General features: G+C 39.9%; 1 protein-coding gene across 1 annotated transcript in view; it reads left to right on the forward strand.

The window, feature by feature from the left end:
• Nucleotides 1–15,133, forward strand: part of sema3h (sema domain, immunoglobulin domain (Ig), short basic domain, secreted, (semaphorin) 3H) — a gene marked incomplete at both ends in the record, with an annotated part of 53,731 nt that extends 38,598 nt beyond the window's left edge. Inside the window, 10 exons of the mRNA XM_079238610.1 lie at nucleotides 8,170–8,239; nucleotides 10,779–10,923; nucleotides 11,050–11,139; nucleotides 11,427–11,556; nucleotides 11,658–11,746; nucleotides 12,335–12,376; nucleotides 12,900–13,057; nucleotides 13,386–13,447; nucleotides 14,464–14,606; nucleotides 14,696–15,133. Coding sequence (XP_079094736.1) covers nucleotides 8,170–8,239; nucleotides 10,779–10,923; nucleotides 11,050–11,139; nucleotides 11,427–11,556; nucleotides 11,658–11,746; nucleotides 12,335–12,376; nucleotides 12,900–13,057; nucleotides 13,386–13,447; nucleotides 14,464–14,606; nucleotides 14,696–15,133 — 1,367 coding nt within the window. The remainder of the gene's footprint in view (nucleotides 1–8,169; nucleotides 8,240–10,778; nucleotides 10,924–11,049; nucleotides 11,140–11,426; nucleotides 11,557–11,657; nucleotides 11,747–12,334; nucleotides 12,377–12,899; nucleotides 13,058–13,385; nucleotides 13,448–14,463; nucleotides 14,607–14,695) is intronic.
• Nucleotides 15,134–16,027: the final 894 nt, after the last annotated feature.

Here is a 16,027-nt window from a genome sequence, read left to right on the forward strand (position 1 = left end):
ATTCCTAGAAAATGGTCAAAAATCTTTTCTGTCATAGCAATATGACAGCTCTTAAAGAAACACAAAAATTTATTCATACGGTAAACACATTCAAAGCAAATTATGCTCAATTGTTGCAGTGTGAACCTGCAAATAACCTGTTTACAAAACAACTGAAAGGATTGAAAGATAGTTTGTAAGAACAGCTTCCTCTTGGTTACCCAAGATGAAACTCTAACACACAAATCCTGGCTCAGCAGGCCAGTGCCTTATACGTTGGGGCTTCCTCTGGTGTTTTCAAGATAGTCAATCACAACAGAGCAAATAGCTTTGTGAACAGCAGGAAGAAAACATTGATATGCAAAGACGTTAAAATAGAGAACATGAAACCCATGATAAAATAAAAGGTGAATGTTTTATGGAGCAACGCTGATCCGTTTTCATTTACCCCTCTCATCTCCTTTTCTGTATGACTCATAGAGTTCTATGGAAAAAAAATGACATGTAGAAATGGTAAACCACTTTCTTATCTCAGCTCTTTCTATAAACACATACAGAATTACAATTTGTCAATGCATACAGCATATCATACATTTATTCATGGAGTATAATACTTACGCAGGTCTACAAGCAACTATAATAAACACTGTAAAGATGCACACATTAACAGTGTTTCAGTTGTTAACACATGAATTCAAGCTTCAGCCTGTCTGTGTACACAAAACAGTTTGGACTTGTCAGGAGCATAAACATTTCTACCCAGCATGCCTGTGGCCATGTTTTACACATCTGATAAGGATCCAGAGAAATTTGTTTGTGAATACACTTCAGCAACACACACACACACACACACAAAACCACAAATCCCATATACAGGAGATTAAGACATCAGGTTAAGAATGCTGTCAGTGTTGTGTTTATGCCATGCTCTGCTGCATAGAAATACTACAATTCCCATAAAGCCTTGACAGTATGTGGGTCCCCCATGAAAGCAGAGCACTGGACGCCACCTGGCTGTGTTAAGGTGTGTATGTAAGAGAAATCTGGGGGCAATTCAGACCTGTTGGAAGTTTTACAGGGTTACCACATGAAAGGGAATCAATCAGTTTCAAGCGGGGTATCAGTGCTGTGTGAACAGTTGCCTTTACAAGCAGTCTTTGTATTTAAATGGTACAAATATCCACAAATAGCAATGGTTGTCTGGGTTTAGCTGGTGTTTGGGTTTAGCAGATGCAAGACGAAAATGTTACAGTAATGTCATGTGAAATGAAGACACAGCAAGCCATACATAGCAATGTTTAGTCCTCAATCCAACCTAGAGGTCCTCCCTTCTGTGGTATGAATAATGAAAGGATATGGAAATATTCATTGATTGATTTTCTATACCTCGTAGTCCAATTAAAGGTTGCGGAAAAACTGGGGATTGTCCCAGTAATCATTGGACTAGAGGCAGGGTACAACCTGAGCATGTCACAGGGTGTTGGGGAAACAGTTGTCTCCAAAAACACCACATCAGTTGCGCTGCATATGCCTTATAATAACATGCAATCATGGTTTAAAAAAAAAAAAAAAAAAAAGAACAAGAAACAGAAGCTTTGGACCAGAAATGATCTGTATTGTTCTACAGATCAGTTCTAAACGGTGTTGTTTATGTAAGAAGATGGTAGACACGGTTCATTCCTCTCCAATTCCTGCACTGTATTTTTGTATTTAGTATTTTGCTGTTGACTCCCATTTGAAGTTTTTGAATTCCTCCCAGTTGGCTTTGTTATGACTGAAGCATCTGGTCCACAGTTGCCACATGGACTGATTCACAAGACCGGGTTGCTTTGAGTTCATTGTTCTGTTGTTTTTGTGTCTGGAGTTGTGGAGGCTTTGTACACGTTCATATGTCTCTCTGGCAATATTTGGACTCTTTTTGCTGATGCCACTAGCGTGAAACAAGTCGAGCCTCTCTAGATCATAATAAGTGAAAGGACAGTCAAGTGGACACTTAAACAATCCTGATCCGAGTCTGTCACCAACGAAAAGATTCTCAGCTCTTTATTGCAGCTGTTGTTGTGGTTGTTGTTGCAGAAAGTCATGCTATGAGGTTTTAGGGCTGGAGACAGACAACCCTCTGTGGCCGGAATTAGTGTCCTAACATCAGAGACGCTGAGGTATTTACAGCCATTTTTGTCATCGCATTTTGTCTGAGTTTAAGATTCAGTGTTTGAGACATTAAACAAAACTCAAACTTTCCTTAAACAATAAAGACAGGACATGTCTGGAATAGTTTGTGGCATGGTACTGAAGTCTGGGAACTGTGATGGTCACACACAGAATCTAACAATTTTGAATTATACAGTATCCATACAATCTGTCAAGAATATTATAACACAAAAAAAAAGAGTTTACTTAGTTTACTTACCTTATTACTTAGTGAATAACATGAAATAAAAGATGTAAACTTCAATATGTCCTTTTTGTTTAAGATGTTTCAATAAAACGTTTCAATGACAAGTTAGTAACATTTTTGATTCTTCTATTTTTCATCGTGAAACTTTTCTTGTTTTGTTTTAGAAAACAAAGATGAGTAAGACAGAATAAATAACCAACCATTCAACCTACTTCAATAATGTAAAGGAACTTAAGACCAGTAACAGCTGGTGTGACTTTTTTTCTGGCCCATGCGCATCCCTTTAACGCAAGTCTTCTTTCTTTTCTGTTTAGTAAAAACTCCAAAACTGACCCTGTCTCGTATAGATTGATAAAAGAGGCCAAAAACTTTTTTTTTTAAAAAAACACGATGAAAGGGCAATCTAAATCATTCCATGTATGAAGTAAAGATGTAGCAGTACTGTTTCGAAGCTGTCAAGACTTTCCAGTCAGAGAAACATAGCAACTGCATTTCTACGATTTACTGCCTAATTACCTCATGAAGCAACAGTTTGCCTAAAGTGGGCATGAAAACATGCTTTCTTAGTGAAACTGAAGAAAAAATTATTTTGTCCTGACTCCCCCACTGAGCCTGCCTAATTTATCACTGCTTGTGTTAAAATGCTTGAACGTAAGCCCAATTTTTCAGGAGAGAATGAAGAAAAGATAGATGGATGTAGGGGATGGGTGGGTGAATGGAGGAGGGGGGGGGGGGGGGGGGGGGGGGGCGTGTAGCGTGTGGTGTTGACCTGACAAGAAAAGAACAAATAAAAAGAAGGATGGAGGAGAATTTGGGGCAGAGGAAAGGATATGATGAGGGCTGTAAAAGCTTTTACTGAAGTGTTAATGATTTTTAACTGTGAAGGGGAAGGGGAGGAGAAAAGAGGGAGTTGGAGAGAGAAAAAGTGTTGCTGAATGGGAAGCGCAATAAATCTGGCTTCAGGGCAGAAAAAAAGGTAAGAAATGAAGGATGTGAAGAAAAACTTCGGCCTAAAGGAAGTAAGCTGTTGAAGGCACAAAAATCTGGATGTTATTTCAAGGTAACTGAAGATTTATAAAGTGGAAATTGCAGAAGCACAAGCTGAGTTTGCTTGCTTGTGTGTCAGTATCTTGCATTATCTCCCATCTGCCATCAGTATCTTTTCCATTTGAACAAACGTAGACTGACAGTCAACAAATAAAGGAGTCTAGGACAGCATATATAATTGTATGATCTTTATTTAGTTCAATGCCATTAAATAATGTTAACAATGTTTGTTGAAGGTGAAAATGATCAAATAGGAGAGACATTGAATTGAATTTGCCAGATATTTAACTTTGTTTAGCTAAAAATGAAAAAAAAATCTTCTAGATATAACCTTTTATCACCCAAAAAGGTTGCCAGGTGATAAAAAAAAAAAACTGCTCCTCATTACCAGCATGGATCTGTGAAAACCAAGTGAGACATCAAAGTGAAGATAAGCAATGGATAGTGTTAAATAAAATAAAAAAAACAGTACCACACAGAAAGAAGCCTCTACCAGAAGAATTAGGGTCAGTAGCCGAAGGGGGTTTCGGGTGCAGACGAAATGGAGGCAGGGCTATTATTGGCAAATAACTATAAAATGGCTCCTGCACAAAAAGGTGATGGAAAGTAGGAAGAGGCACCAAGAAGTGGTTGTTGGTATTCAGGGTGGCTGGACAGACAGGAAAGTGGAGAAATGAGGAGAATAGGGGTGTTTGCCTGGAGGGGTTCAGGCCAGACAATGAGGATGAAGAAGAGGAGGAGGAGGAGGAAGAAGATAGGGGCTGATGCTGCAGGTCTGCGGGCTAGACAAGACTATCTTCCCCTCAGGGGGGGAAACAGCCTTGTTGTTTAGAGAAGAAGACACAAGAACAATCCTCTGGAGAAAATAGGCCAGACAGACAGATGGACGAGGAATGGAGGGTAAGACAGATAGCAGAAGGGAGAGGTGGAGACTGGGAGGGATAGCAAAAGTGAGAGACACAAAAGAATGAAAGACCCCAAGAAGGATCCTGGGAAGTCCAGGTGGATTTAAGCATAAAGGAAGACGGGATGAGCAGCTGATGAAAAGATAAAGCGATACAAAGCAAAGGAGAGAGTTTTCAGAGGGAGGTAAAGGAAGACAGAGTATCTGAGATGATGAGGATGAGGATGTGCTTAAATGGACAGAAACATGGCTAAGAACCTTAAACCAGATCTTATTCCTGTATTAATTATCACCTGCTCACACCCACTCAAGTCAGAACAGACACACAGAAGCAAACTGACCTCATATTTTCTTCACTCAGCATATAAGATAAAGTGTGTGTGTGTTTTGCTTTCCCTCCCTCATTAAAGATTAATGACAATAAAGTTACTAAAGTTTAATAAATCAGGTGGGCGAACGATGTAGCAGTGAGGCAGCACTGTGCTAAATCAACTGTGATTTAAACTTGTCGTGGAGGAGCGATAAGAGGGACTTTTTACCAGGCTGAGCCATAAATAACTGAGACGTCTTCTTCAAAGTCTAGAAAAAGAAAAACGTCTCACTGACTTCATCTTCCAAACTTAAGTAGCGTTTTCATGTGGAGATGAATGCACAGTGAGGTGCTGTGTAGAAAGACAAGGACTTTTAAGTAGAATTCAGTAAGGATTCCAAGTTTTCTCTACAGAAATTTAGAAACTTTGTATGGACTTTACTTTCTCAGTGTTAACCTGGATGCATTTGTTGATACATGCTATGATATAAATTACCGCCCAGCTTTAAAACACTACATCATACAAAGAAAGTGATCTTACTCTTGCCACCCGTCATTCCTTTTGACATTTGGACCTATTTTTCATTTTCTTTAGAGAGTTTATTTATACTAGTATAACTCTTTAGATGGGAGTGTTAAGTTCCGACTACAATATATGAACAGCCAATTATTATTATATACAGTTTGAAGGATCAGGCATTACTTTACCACCAGAAGGTTACATTTTCTACCTTTAAATTAACATAAAGTGAATGCATTTCTAGTTTAATCATTTAATTTATTTTTATTTTTTGATTTACGCTTTGGTTTTATTGAGAAATTAACATGTTAAATCGAGAAAGGAAACATGCTAAACATTCTGCAGCAGTAGAACAAAGTCTGCTAGCATGCTAACAGTAGCATTTAGCTAAAACTGCTCAAAGCAAATTAACATTTGCATCATCTACGTACATGTTTTGACTTGGAAAATAGTTTCTTTGCTCAAATATATCAGAGTTGGTCTACATTACTATAACCGAGTTTTTTTCTAAGCTGACAGTCACTCTAAAGCCTCTTTTTCTTGCTTTTCATCTCTGTGTTAACTTGTTTGCCACGGAGCGGCTCAAATATGAGCAGCAGACATCAACCATGCTTAGTGGTTAAAATGGCCAGGTATGGTTCTGTCCATTTCTTTAGATTTGCTGTGGATAACTGGAGACCAGATGTCTTTTTGGATGTGCTTACGACTAGATTTTATCTGCTTTTTGTTCAGACTGATTACCATCAGATCAATGTTGCCCCCAGGTCTCAGGAGAAACTCACCGTCACATCCTCCTAAGAAGTCCCACCAGGCTGCCCATGTGGCTATAAAACTCAATTCTGTTTAAATAAATCTTCAGATACTCCTTTTTTGACTGTGGATCATCCCTTCCTTTAAAAAGATTAAGGGCTTTGGATAAAAGCACAGAGCACACAGCACATACGTCATCCAGAGTAATGAAGGAAACCTGCCATAAGAAAATAACCTTTAAGATGAGTGGAAGTGGAGGGAAAAAAAGATGATAAAGGTTTTGATTGATGAAAGGAGTCGAAGAGTGAGGAGCATTCTTTGGAAGATGTGAACCGGAAAAGAGAACTAACTGGAACTGATGGGAGCGTGGAAGGGATGTGGGAACAAAGATGGATGGGTGATATTCAGCGGCAGTGGGCTGCAGTCAGGAGACAGGACAGGAACAGAAGTAGAGTTGGAGATAACAAAAACAAGGCATCTACTTTGTAATTTATAAGGAAGCAAGATGAAAAAAAAAGCCGTTAAGAAAATTTAATAATGAAATAGTGATATGTTAAAGGACTGAGGGAGTGAGGAACGTGTCCACTGCAGGCTGGGGATTAACCACAGTCCTCTGTGGGGCCTATTTGCCAAACCCCACATGGATCAGTGTCTATATGCTTTTCTCCCTTTAGTTGACAGGAAGGGGGTGAGGGAGGTATACACGCTTTCAATTTTCTGTTTGATGTGTGAGTGCTTCCCAAACCTGTCAATGTGTGGGGCGAGTGTGAGTGTGTGTTTATGCATGTGTAGCTGTGATGAGATGAGATTAGCTGTCCTGCAGGGCCGTAGTTCCATGGAGGCCACCTGAAGCAGCAGGAACGGCAGGAATGTGGGAACGGTGATACGCTTCGCCGTCTCCATCACCACAACAACCTCTCCACCTCAGCGTGGGAGAGGAGAGGGGAGGGGAGGAGAGGAGAGGAGAGGAGAGGAGAGGAGAGGAGAGGAGAGGAGAGGAGAGGAGAGGAGAGGAGAGGAGAGGAAGTAAAAAAAAAAACTTTATTACTGCAAACTTCGTGTCAACATTAGCCTGAGTTCTATGATTGTCTCAGAGTTTACAAGCTATTTGCCAAACACACTCTAGGAGCTAAATCAAGTTGTGTATTTATAGATTATCACAGCATGCCACCCAGAAAACAAAGAGCTCTGTTGTCTGAAATTGTGACGGGATGATAAAGCATTGCCAGCTCTTATCTGAGGCAGAAGTGCAAAACAGAAAACCTTTGAGTTATTGTGATTTAAATAAACAGTGAAAGCCGAGGCCTTGTCTGAGCTGACGGCAAACAACCGAAATGCACAACAATCAGCCAAACGAGAAATAAGCAGACAAAAGTTTCCTTTATTGTTACAGATAGTCATTTTTAAGAAATATATGTGCTTTTAAAGACAAAATGGAAGCTCTAAAAATGTGTCACAGTTTGTCAAAGTGGGACGAGCGGTGTGTGTTATGTCACAGCGTTTAAAGTTTCATGCTGCACTGCGACAGAAGGTTCCCCACTAACACTGTGGATTTATTGAGAATTTTAAAATCAGTTTGAAAGAAACAAATTTATATATATATGCACCATATAAACAAACTAGATAAACTGAGAAAGATAAATAACAAAATTATGATATGTCCTGAATGCAAAGCTGGGAAGCTGCTTTGTACTAAAATGGCAGACAACACAGAGAAATCTCTTCTGCATGCAAGACCAGAATCAGAGCAACACCAGAGTGAGAAAAACACAGCAAATGTTGGGAGCTGCTGCGTTTGAAATAAAGGGCGAGGACTGAGGCTTGATGTTAGTGTGTGTGTGACAGCAGGTGTTGTTCTCCCGTGGTGGACTCAGGCCTCAGTTCTCCCACTGCGGCCAGTTATTAATGGCTACAGATTCATTACAAACAGCCAGTCAGCCTTGCTGCCAGCACGCCCGACACTATTAGTCACACAGTCAGACTCATAGATGCATACACTCTGATACACACAGCCACACTCAAAGCGCACACCCCCAACACACAAACATAGAACAATACACACACTCATCATTATTACTGACAGGTAGAACAACACAGGCTGTACAAAACAAAAATAAAACTTTTGTAATATTGATGTTATCATGATTGTTGTTTTTTTTTAACTGTGGTTTAACTAATGTTTTACCTCTTTGTCTTGTCGCTCTCCTTTCCTTTCAACCCCTCCCTCCTTTTCTTATTATCTGTCGATATTCTCTATCCAGAGGACATATTTATTCTCCATGGGAAAGACAAGAAGAATCCTCTCATTTATGGCCTGTTTACCACTTCAAGGTATTTTCCTGTCATATCATGGAAATAGTGTTTTATTAGTAAACTATGTGCATCATTTTTTGTGCTGGAAAATGTGAGTGTGACAGTTTAACACAAACTGTGTGCGTAATTTCTTTTTCTTTCATAAAAGAAAAAATCATAGTGGTTTTAGTTTATCAGTTCCTCCAGCAAAATAGTATAATTTAAGTATCAAATAAAGGAAAGAAACATAAAGTACAACAAAGTGTATGACTAGGTGCTTTACTAAAAACATAAACAGCTGAGCTACTGCAGACTTTATATGGAAAATAGGTGTAAATGTAATGACAGCTACGCTAGATCAGTTCTAATGGATATGAGGTGATGAAAGTCAGCATGTACTGTATGTTAACAATGAATAACATTGTGACTTGTCACTTGCTGCATCTGGCTGCATTAGACTAAAAATGCTCCAGAAAAGAGAATGGCCGTCCAAATGAAAACTCTGGATTTAAAGTTGGATAAAAATCCAAATGCAGTCCTGAATATGAATCAGTATGACAGTGGAGGTGATTATGAGGTTTCATTTAATGATGATCCTTGCATAAATTACTCCCCACCACTGACTGGATATCAGTTACAATCCTTCATATCTTTACATGTGAATACCTGTGGTCCCTGAAATTTCTTCTAAATATAAAAACACGTTACAATACTCCATTTGTGTCCATGTTTGGAGTTTCACTGGTTTCTTCATAGCTACATTTGCGACTTTCCTTTGACTAAAAAAACCTACAAAAACTTCTCTGTGCCTAATTTAATTCTCAGCTAATCAGCATCTGCCTCATCTTATGTCATGTTGACATGTGACGAGTCACTCTGAAGGAGTGTGTGTGTGCGTGTTTGTCCAGATATGAATGCCTCATGTCACTCTGTGATGTGTCAAACAGATGATGTCACACACTGTGAAATACACAACCAACCACACACAATGTCTTTTGTCACTCTCTCTCCTAAGAATTAAATACATTCATTTGTGTAAACAAAATAGAGCTCGTATAAGCCTTCATCATCACATCGTCATCACTGGACCAATCCTAATGGCACCAGTAAGTGTGTGTATTTTTCTGGTTCAAACGCAGATACCAGGCTAAGATCTACCATCAAAAAAACAAACACTAGAATGACATTTAAATGACATTAAAATGACATGTAATGTTACCAGGGCTGAGTGGAGGGAAAAAGCTAAACTTCCTGGTCATATGCTGAGTCTTAAAGACAGAAGGTTAGAAAATGTAATCTGTAATCAAATAGACACAAGCAAGGAGGAAATTGTTGAAAAAACCGAGTGGCATTTTAGCCCCAAAAGAAAAGAAAAGCATGTGTTTTGTCATTTTCTCCAAGTGAAGGTCTGACAGTAACTCTGTTTGTGGACACCAGAGCTCCACAGTAGCCACAGAAGTATGACAGCATTTGGCATGGCAGAGCAGGGTGTTGGTCTGTTTTTTGGGATTTGGAAAGTGCCTGGAATCTCAGTGGGGAGCGGACAGAAATCCAAAGCATCACTCAGGGTGGGGTCGCAACCACAGAACTGCAGGGTGCAGAGGGGTCATTTCTTCTGATTGTAAAGTTGTCTCTCTGTTACAGTCATGAGCGCTCACACACACACACTGGGCTTTGACATGTGTAAGCTGTGGATCTGTCATCTTTTCTTCCTTTGTTGTTGTTGTTTTTCGTGCTTTTCTTTATTTAATTGTCAATCACATGCACCGCATCAGGGAGCAGATTGTTGATCTATTGTTTGAACACTGCTGCTTTTGTAAGCCTGGTGTTTTTGTTCTTTTTTTGTTTTTTTGTGGACTCCCCACCACCAGCTTTTCATCACATTGGTGACAGAACATCACATTGCGATCTCATGTGCAGCAGCATTTCTTCTTATGTGAAGCTTTGAATGTATTTTGCGTTTTCTTTAACATCCAGGGGCTTGCCTGTAAATCCCTAAAGAAAATAGATTTTCCTAATCATTTGCATCTATGTGTATGCATCTTCCAGTGAAGGTGGCTTTATAAATATTTTAGTGGTGCATCAATTGTTCCTTTTATGGAAGCTTTGAGTGAGGAGAAATAATGGAGAAGGAGCAGAGAGCAAACACGCTGCATATGTGTCACCCAGATGAACTGAGGGAAACCACACTGAGTCATAATAACATGGCTCTTCTGCCTTTCCTGCTTTTGCTTTGCTGGGGTGCTTAAGCTAAAGATGCTTTGCTTCAAATCTTCCAGAAATCAGCGTGTTAACCGCAGTGCTTGGCATGTGTTGTGGTAGGAAGACCGAGCAGCACATTCATCCAAACTGGATTTTGGTTTGGAGTACATTCAGTGGATTGATGCCTTGAAGTTGAAAAGCCGCAATGAGTCACAGCTCATATTAGGCCACGTCTTCTTCTTGAATCCCATTTACATCCTGAAGTCCATAGCAACTTTATCAAGAGAAATAAAAGATATGCTCAGTTTTTTTATGGTTGCACACGCTGCCAAAATGGATGAATTATAGTAAGAGATATAATCTGCTTTATCCCTAGTGATATCCTAAATGGTTCGGCGGTGTGCGTTTATCGAATGGAGGATGTGGTTCGAGCTTTTAAAGGAAACTTTCTGCATAAGGAGGGGCCTCAGTATAAATGGGCAGAGTTTACAGGCAAGGTGCCTTATCCACGACCAGGAACTGTAAGTTAACACCTAAAACTGTCTCCTCCAGACATAGTTTATGTTTTTTAAATTAGAAAATACCCCAGGCAGACCAGTGTGGGGTTGTAGTTTTACCAAAACAAATAAATTATTTCTCCCTCCCAGTGTCCAAGCAGCACATATGGAAGCTACAGCTCAACCCGAGAGTATCCTGACGACGTCATTTTCTTCAGCAGGACTCACCCGCTGCTGCAGGTTCAGCTGATTTTTCACTTTATTAAATTACATCAATTCAATTTAATTAGACGCTGGCCTATTTTACCCTGGGTCACGTAATTTTATCTCTCTATTTTCGTCCAAAGTCTTAAATGAAATTAAGAAATTGAATTAGCACAGTCCTTACCACCTCATCACTGAGGACATGAAACCTCTATAATAATATTGATGAACAGAGCTGGGTGTGAGCAGAGACCCCGAAAGTCAGTGATATAACACTTTGGATTTTTTTTGTTTTTTTGTTTATGTAACTTGCGTTGTTTCAGGAAAATGTGCTGCCCCTGAGAGAACGCCCCCTTCTGGTCAGAGTGGGCGTCCACTACAAGTTCAGCAAACTGCTGGTAGACAGAGTGGAGGCTGTGGATGGCACTTATGATGTCCTGTTTATTGGCACAGGTATACTGCTTGTAGTTAATCTTTTTTGTCCTTCTGGATCCCTTTTTTTTTTTTTTTTTTTTTAAATCTGAAATTTCATTAAATATGCTTTTGTTCTCCAGACTCAGGACTTGTGCTGAAAGCCATCCATCTGCCCAGAGAGCATGGTCAGAGTCAGGAGGTGACTCTGGAGCAGCTGCAGGTCTTTCAGGTACAGGAAACTGTTTTTGCATTTCACCCTGTTTAAGATTCTGTTTTCAAAAATCTATGAATGACCTTTCCAAACTAGACCTGGCTGTGAAGATGTAAAGCAGCACAAACCTTTTACATCAGCATGCAAGACACAGAATCAATACAAACATAATGAATTCCATATTTGATCCTACCATATGGAAATAAACTGAAACCACTGGCTGGTAAAAATTGCAGTCAGCATTGCTCACCTTGGAAATTGTGAGCAAAAAAGCAAAGTATGCATGATTTCTGCCAGATACAAAAACACCGCAATGCTCTGTGAAATGTAAGCACACAAAAACTACAGTAAAGTTCTGTAAAGCACTGCTGAAATGTGACTGGCAGAAACACACATGTACAAGAACTTTGTTCGCTTAACGCTTAAAGATGTGTATATTCTATCTATCTATCTATCTATCTATCTATTTATCTATCTATCTATCTATCTATCTATCTATCTATCTATCTATCTATCTATCTACCTCTACCTCTACCTCATCTTCTGTGATCAAATCTCTTACTATACTTAAAATATTCTTGTCTTACATTTCGGTCTTTCCCACAGCACAAATCACCCGTGACAGTGATGGCTCTCTCAAAGAAAAAGGTAACAGATGACTCAAACTCACCGTCAAACTTCTGAACTCCCCTCCTCACTCACACGCACACTAGCATGCACAGCATCACACACCACTCATCTCTCTACCTTGCCTCTCCAAGGACAACTTCATCACCAGTTGCTATGGTTACTCTACCTCAGTCAGAGCAATAATGAAGAGATAACTGGCACACACACATGCACGCACAAACACACCAACACATGCACACCCTGCAATATTAAAATAGTCTTGAGTCCATGAAAAATATCACAGCTCACTCATGCAACCAGATATACACATCTAGATGGTAAAAAGCTTTTATGTTCCTCACTCCCACACACAGACATACACTCCTTGTGACCTCACTGTCACATTTGCTGTATGAAAACTTACATTATATATAAATATTTATGACAAAAATACATATGTGTGGGCACATATATATGTATATACCATCCCTCATTTTGAACCTGTCCTTTTCCCTGGTATTTGTTCCTTATTTTTATCTTTCATTGGCTCCCTCTCTTCCAGCAGTGGCTGTTTGTGGGCTCCAGGGAGGGTGTGTCCCAGCTGGCCCTGTATCAATGCGAGCTTTATGGCCAAGCCTGTGCTGAGTGCTGCTTGGCCAGGGATCCCTACTGCACCTGGGATGGACATGCCTGTAGCCCCTACATGCCCACTGTGCGCCGGTATGTACAACAAACAAGATATGTTCAGATGCATATTTAATGTCTTCTTCGAGAAACACAATGAGGTGTTTTTGCAAATGTTGGTGTTTGTGGTGATATACTGGTATTTCCCCCAGCGATCTTATAAGCATTTCCTGCAGATATCAGTTTGATAATCCCACCAGTTTTAATTATCTTGTGACCTTTTCTGTCAGACCAGCCCCCAGATAAATTTTACATAGCAGAGTCATGGTGTAATCATCATTACGCAGTTTGTTCATCATAATATTGTTGTTGTAAATTGCCGCACTCGTTATGTTCTTAAAAAGCAACATTTGATTGTTTGCAGGAGAAATGCTCGTCATTTAGGGGAGGATGAAGATCCACTGAATCAATGTGTCAGACAAGGAGGTAAGGAATAATTTCACTGTCCCGGCCAACAGTTTAAGTATGCCTGAGCTACTAGAGACTTATTTTAGCAATTACTACATGTTGATGCTTTCTAGTTTGAGACTTTGCTGCTGTACAGACACAGGAGTAGCAGAAAGATTGTAGGGCAAAAAGCAGAATCTATGTGTTGGCCCGACATCACTTCGTTTTTATCCACCCTTAGTTGGGATTCACTGGAGGGGAAATGTACTAAACAGAACTTAAAAGTAGAATGACATGCTGTGTTTTTATACTCACTGGTCAGATCTGGTCAAAAAGCAGGTGTTGTTTCCAAAAAATAGGCTATCTATCGTCAAATGATTGCCACCATTTCTGTTTTTTCTAACAGCCTACATTATGAAAGCAGACACAGCTACCCAAACACCGTTATCTTCTTACATCTTCTGCTTTGTAGCATGAATGATTTATTTTTAACAAAGTTCTGGACAGCTCCTCAAAGGTGCTAAAACACAAGGTTTAAGATCTAGGTGTGAATTATCTGGCCGACTATGTCATTATAAGTAATGGTTAAATCATAGACTCCATCAGCTAATTAATATCCAACCTCGTCTTGTTTTAAGCTCTAAGATCGTGTGATAGAAATTAACATAGTGATCTCTATTTAAGTGATTCTGTGCCATAAATCTACCTAAAAAGTATTAACAGAAATGCTTTTTCCATTTTCAAAATGGAGTGTCAGTTTTTGACTCATAAATAAAATAAAGAATAACTCGCTTAAAATATAAAACAATATAAAAGGCTATGCATACAGTGTAATTTTGAATTGTTGGGATCATCATAAATTTATATGTACATAAAAATATATGAATATCTCCTGTAATAAACAGAATATATTCAGCTCTGAATATTTCAAAACAGAATGAAAAATTAAAGTTAAAAATTAATCAGTTTGCTCCCAAAAAAAAAGTTGAATTTCACAATGAAAACAACAAGAAACTTGTTCTAACCTGTCACATCTTTTTCTCAATCTAAATCAGCTGGACTGCAGGTAGAGGCAGAGCACAGAGTCATGATGGTTGCCGAGGGTAACAGCACTTACCTGGAGTGCCTGCCTCGATCTCGACATGCAGCGGTGACCTGGTATAAACAAGCTGGAGAGAATAGTCCCGAGTTAAACCAGGTACATGAATGCATTTCACTGTTTTCAGCTAGAATTCACAAAATGCACACTGACTAATGTAAACATATTTTACACTCATGTCTCTGCAGGTAGTAACAGGTGACCAGTTGGTGGTGATAGAGCGGGGCATTTTGATTCGCCGAGCTGAGCTAACTCATGGCGGCATGTACCACTGTCAGGTGGAGGAGCACGGCTACCACTGGACTGCGGTCACCGTCCGTCTCGCTGTTTGGAGCCCGTCAGCCAGTCGCGTACTCGCTTCCTTGTCCAATTCATCCTATCAGAAAACAGGAAGCCAGCCCTGGTACGAGGATGTGATGGCGCTGATTCATCCGGGAAACCTGGGCCAGCACTGCAATGCTCTGGGTTACCGTCCCCCACGCAACAACCGTCGTCATGGTGACATCATGACGGTGGTGCGCAAGGAGAAAGAGAGGGCAGAGAAGCTCAAACATGGGGGAGGTGGGCGCACAGCAGGGAGGAAGAGCAGGAGCAAGCCGCAGCAGAGGGCACCGAGGAGCGCTTGAGCCCAGATGTTCAGACACTTAACACACTGAGTTTTGTGTGGCTTTTGCACAAACACACACATTATACATACGCACACTTAACTTATACACTGAGACATGCACACACATACCATATGTACAGAGACGACGTCTTGCGCATGAATTTATCTGCAAACAGAAATGGCATCCTGTCTTTCTTGTCATAAACTTTAAAGCTAAGCTACACATAATCTTCTGAAGTAAGTAGAGGAGAATTCTGATCTGCAGAGGACTTTTTCACCTGGACAAGAGACTTTGTTTATAAAACTATCTGTAGAGTAGCTAATGTTGTGTAGCATGTTGAATGAAGGACGAACTGCTTGGTCAGGTCACTCAGTTTGACTGACTCTGCGTTGTGACGAGGACATTGGAGTGGTAATTGTACATCTGGAACTTTCACACAGTCTTGTGCCAGAAGATGAAATCCAGCGTTAGAAAAAAATTCAACCTTTTTTAAGCTATTTCTGCTTTACACATTGGTGTCTGCATGCTTTTACCCATTCAATGCAAATCATGCATACAATTATTCTTCAAAGCTGAACAGATGTTTTCAGAATGGTTTTCTACCTTCGAGGCAAAATTTCGTTTCTCTTCCTTTCAGTGACCTTGTAAAAGCACGTTGGAGAGATGAAAGGTATCATAGTTGCAAAAAGCTTTTTATAAACTTGGTACAATGCTCAAATTCCAAGGACACCCCATCCTCAGACATCTGAGAGTTGAGGGTCAACTGCTTAAAAGCTTTTCATGGATGAACCATGCTGCTGGAAAGAGAACAAAAAGGAGATGAGCACATACAGAGCATATGCTAAAAAGAATTTCTATTTTGCATGGCAGTCAACCGTCAGACATGTTGTGCAGCTAAATGAGAAGAAACTA

This window comes from Telmatherina bonti (assembly GCF_933228915.1).
Source record: "Telmatherina bonti genome assembly, chromosome: 4".
Lineage (NCBI taxonomy): Eukaryota > Metazoa > Chordata > Actinopteri > Atheriniformes > Telmatherinidae > Telmatherina > Telmatherina bonti.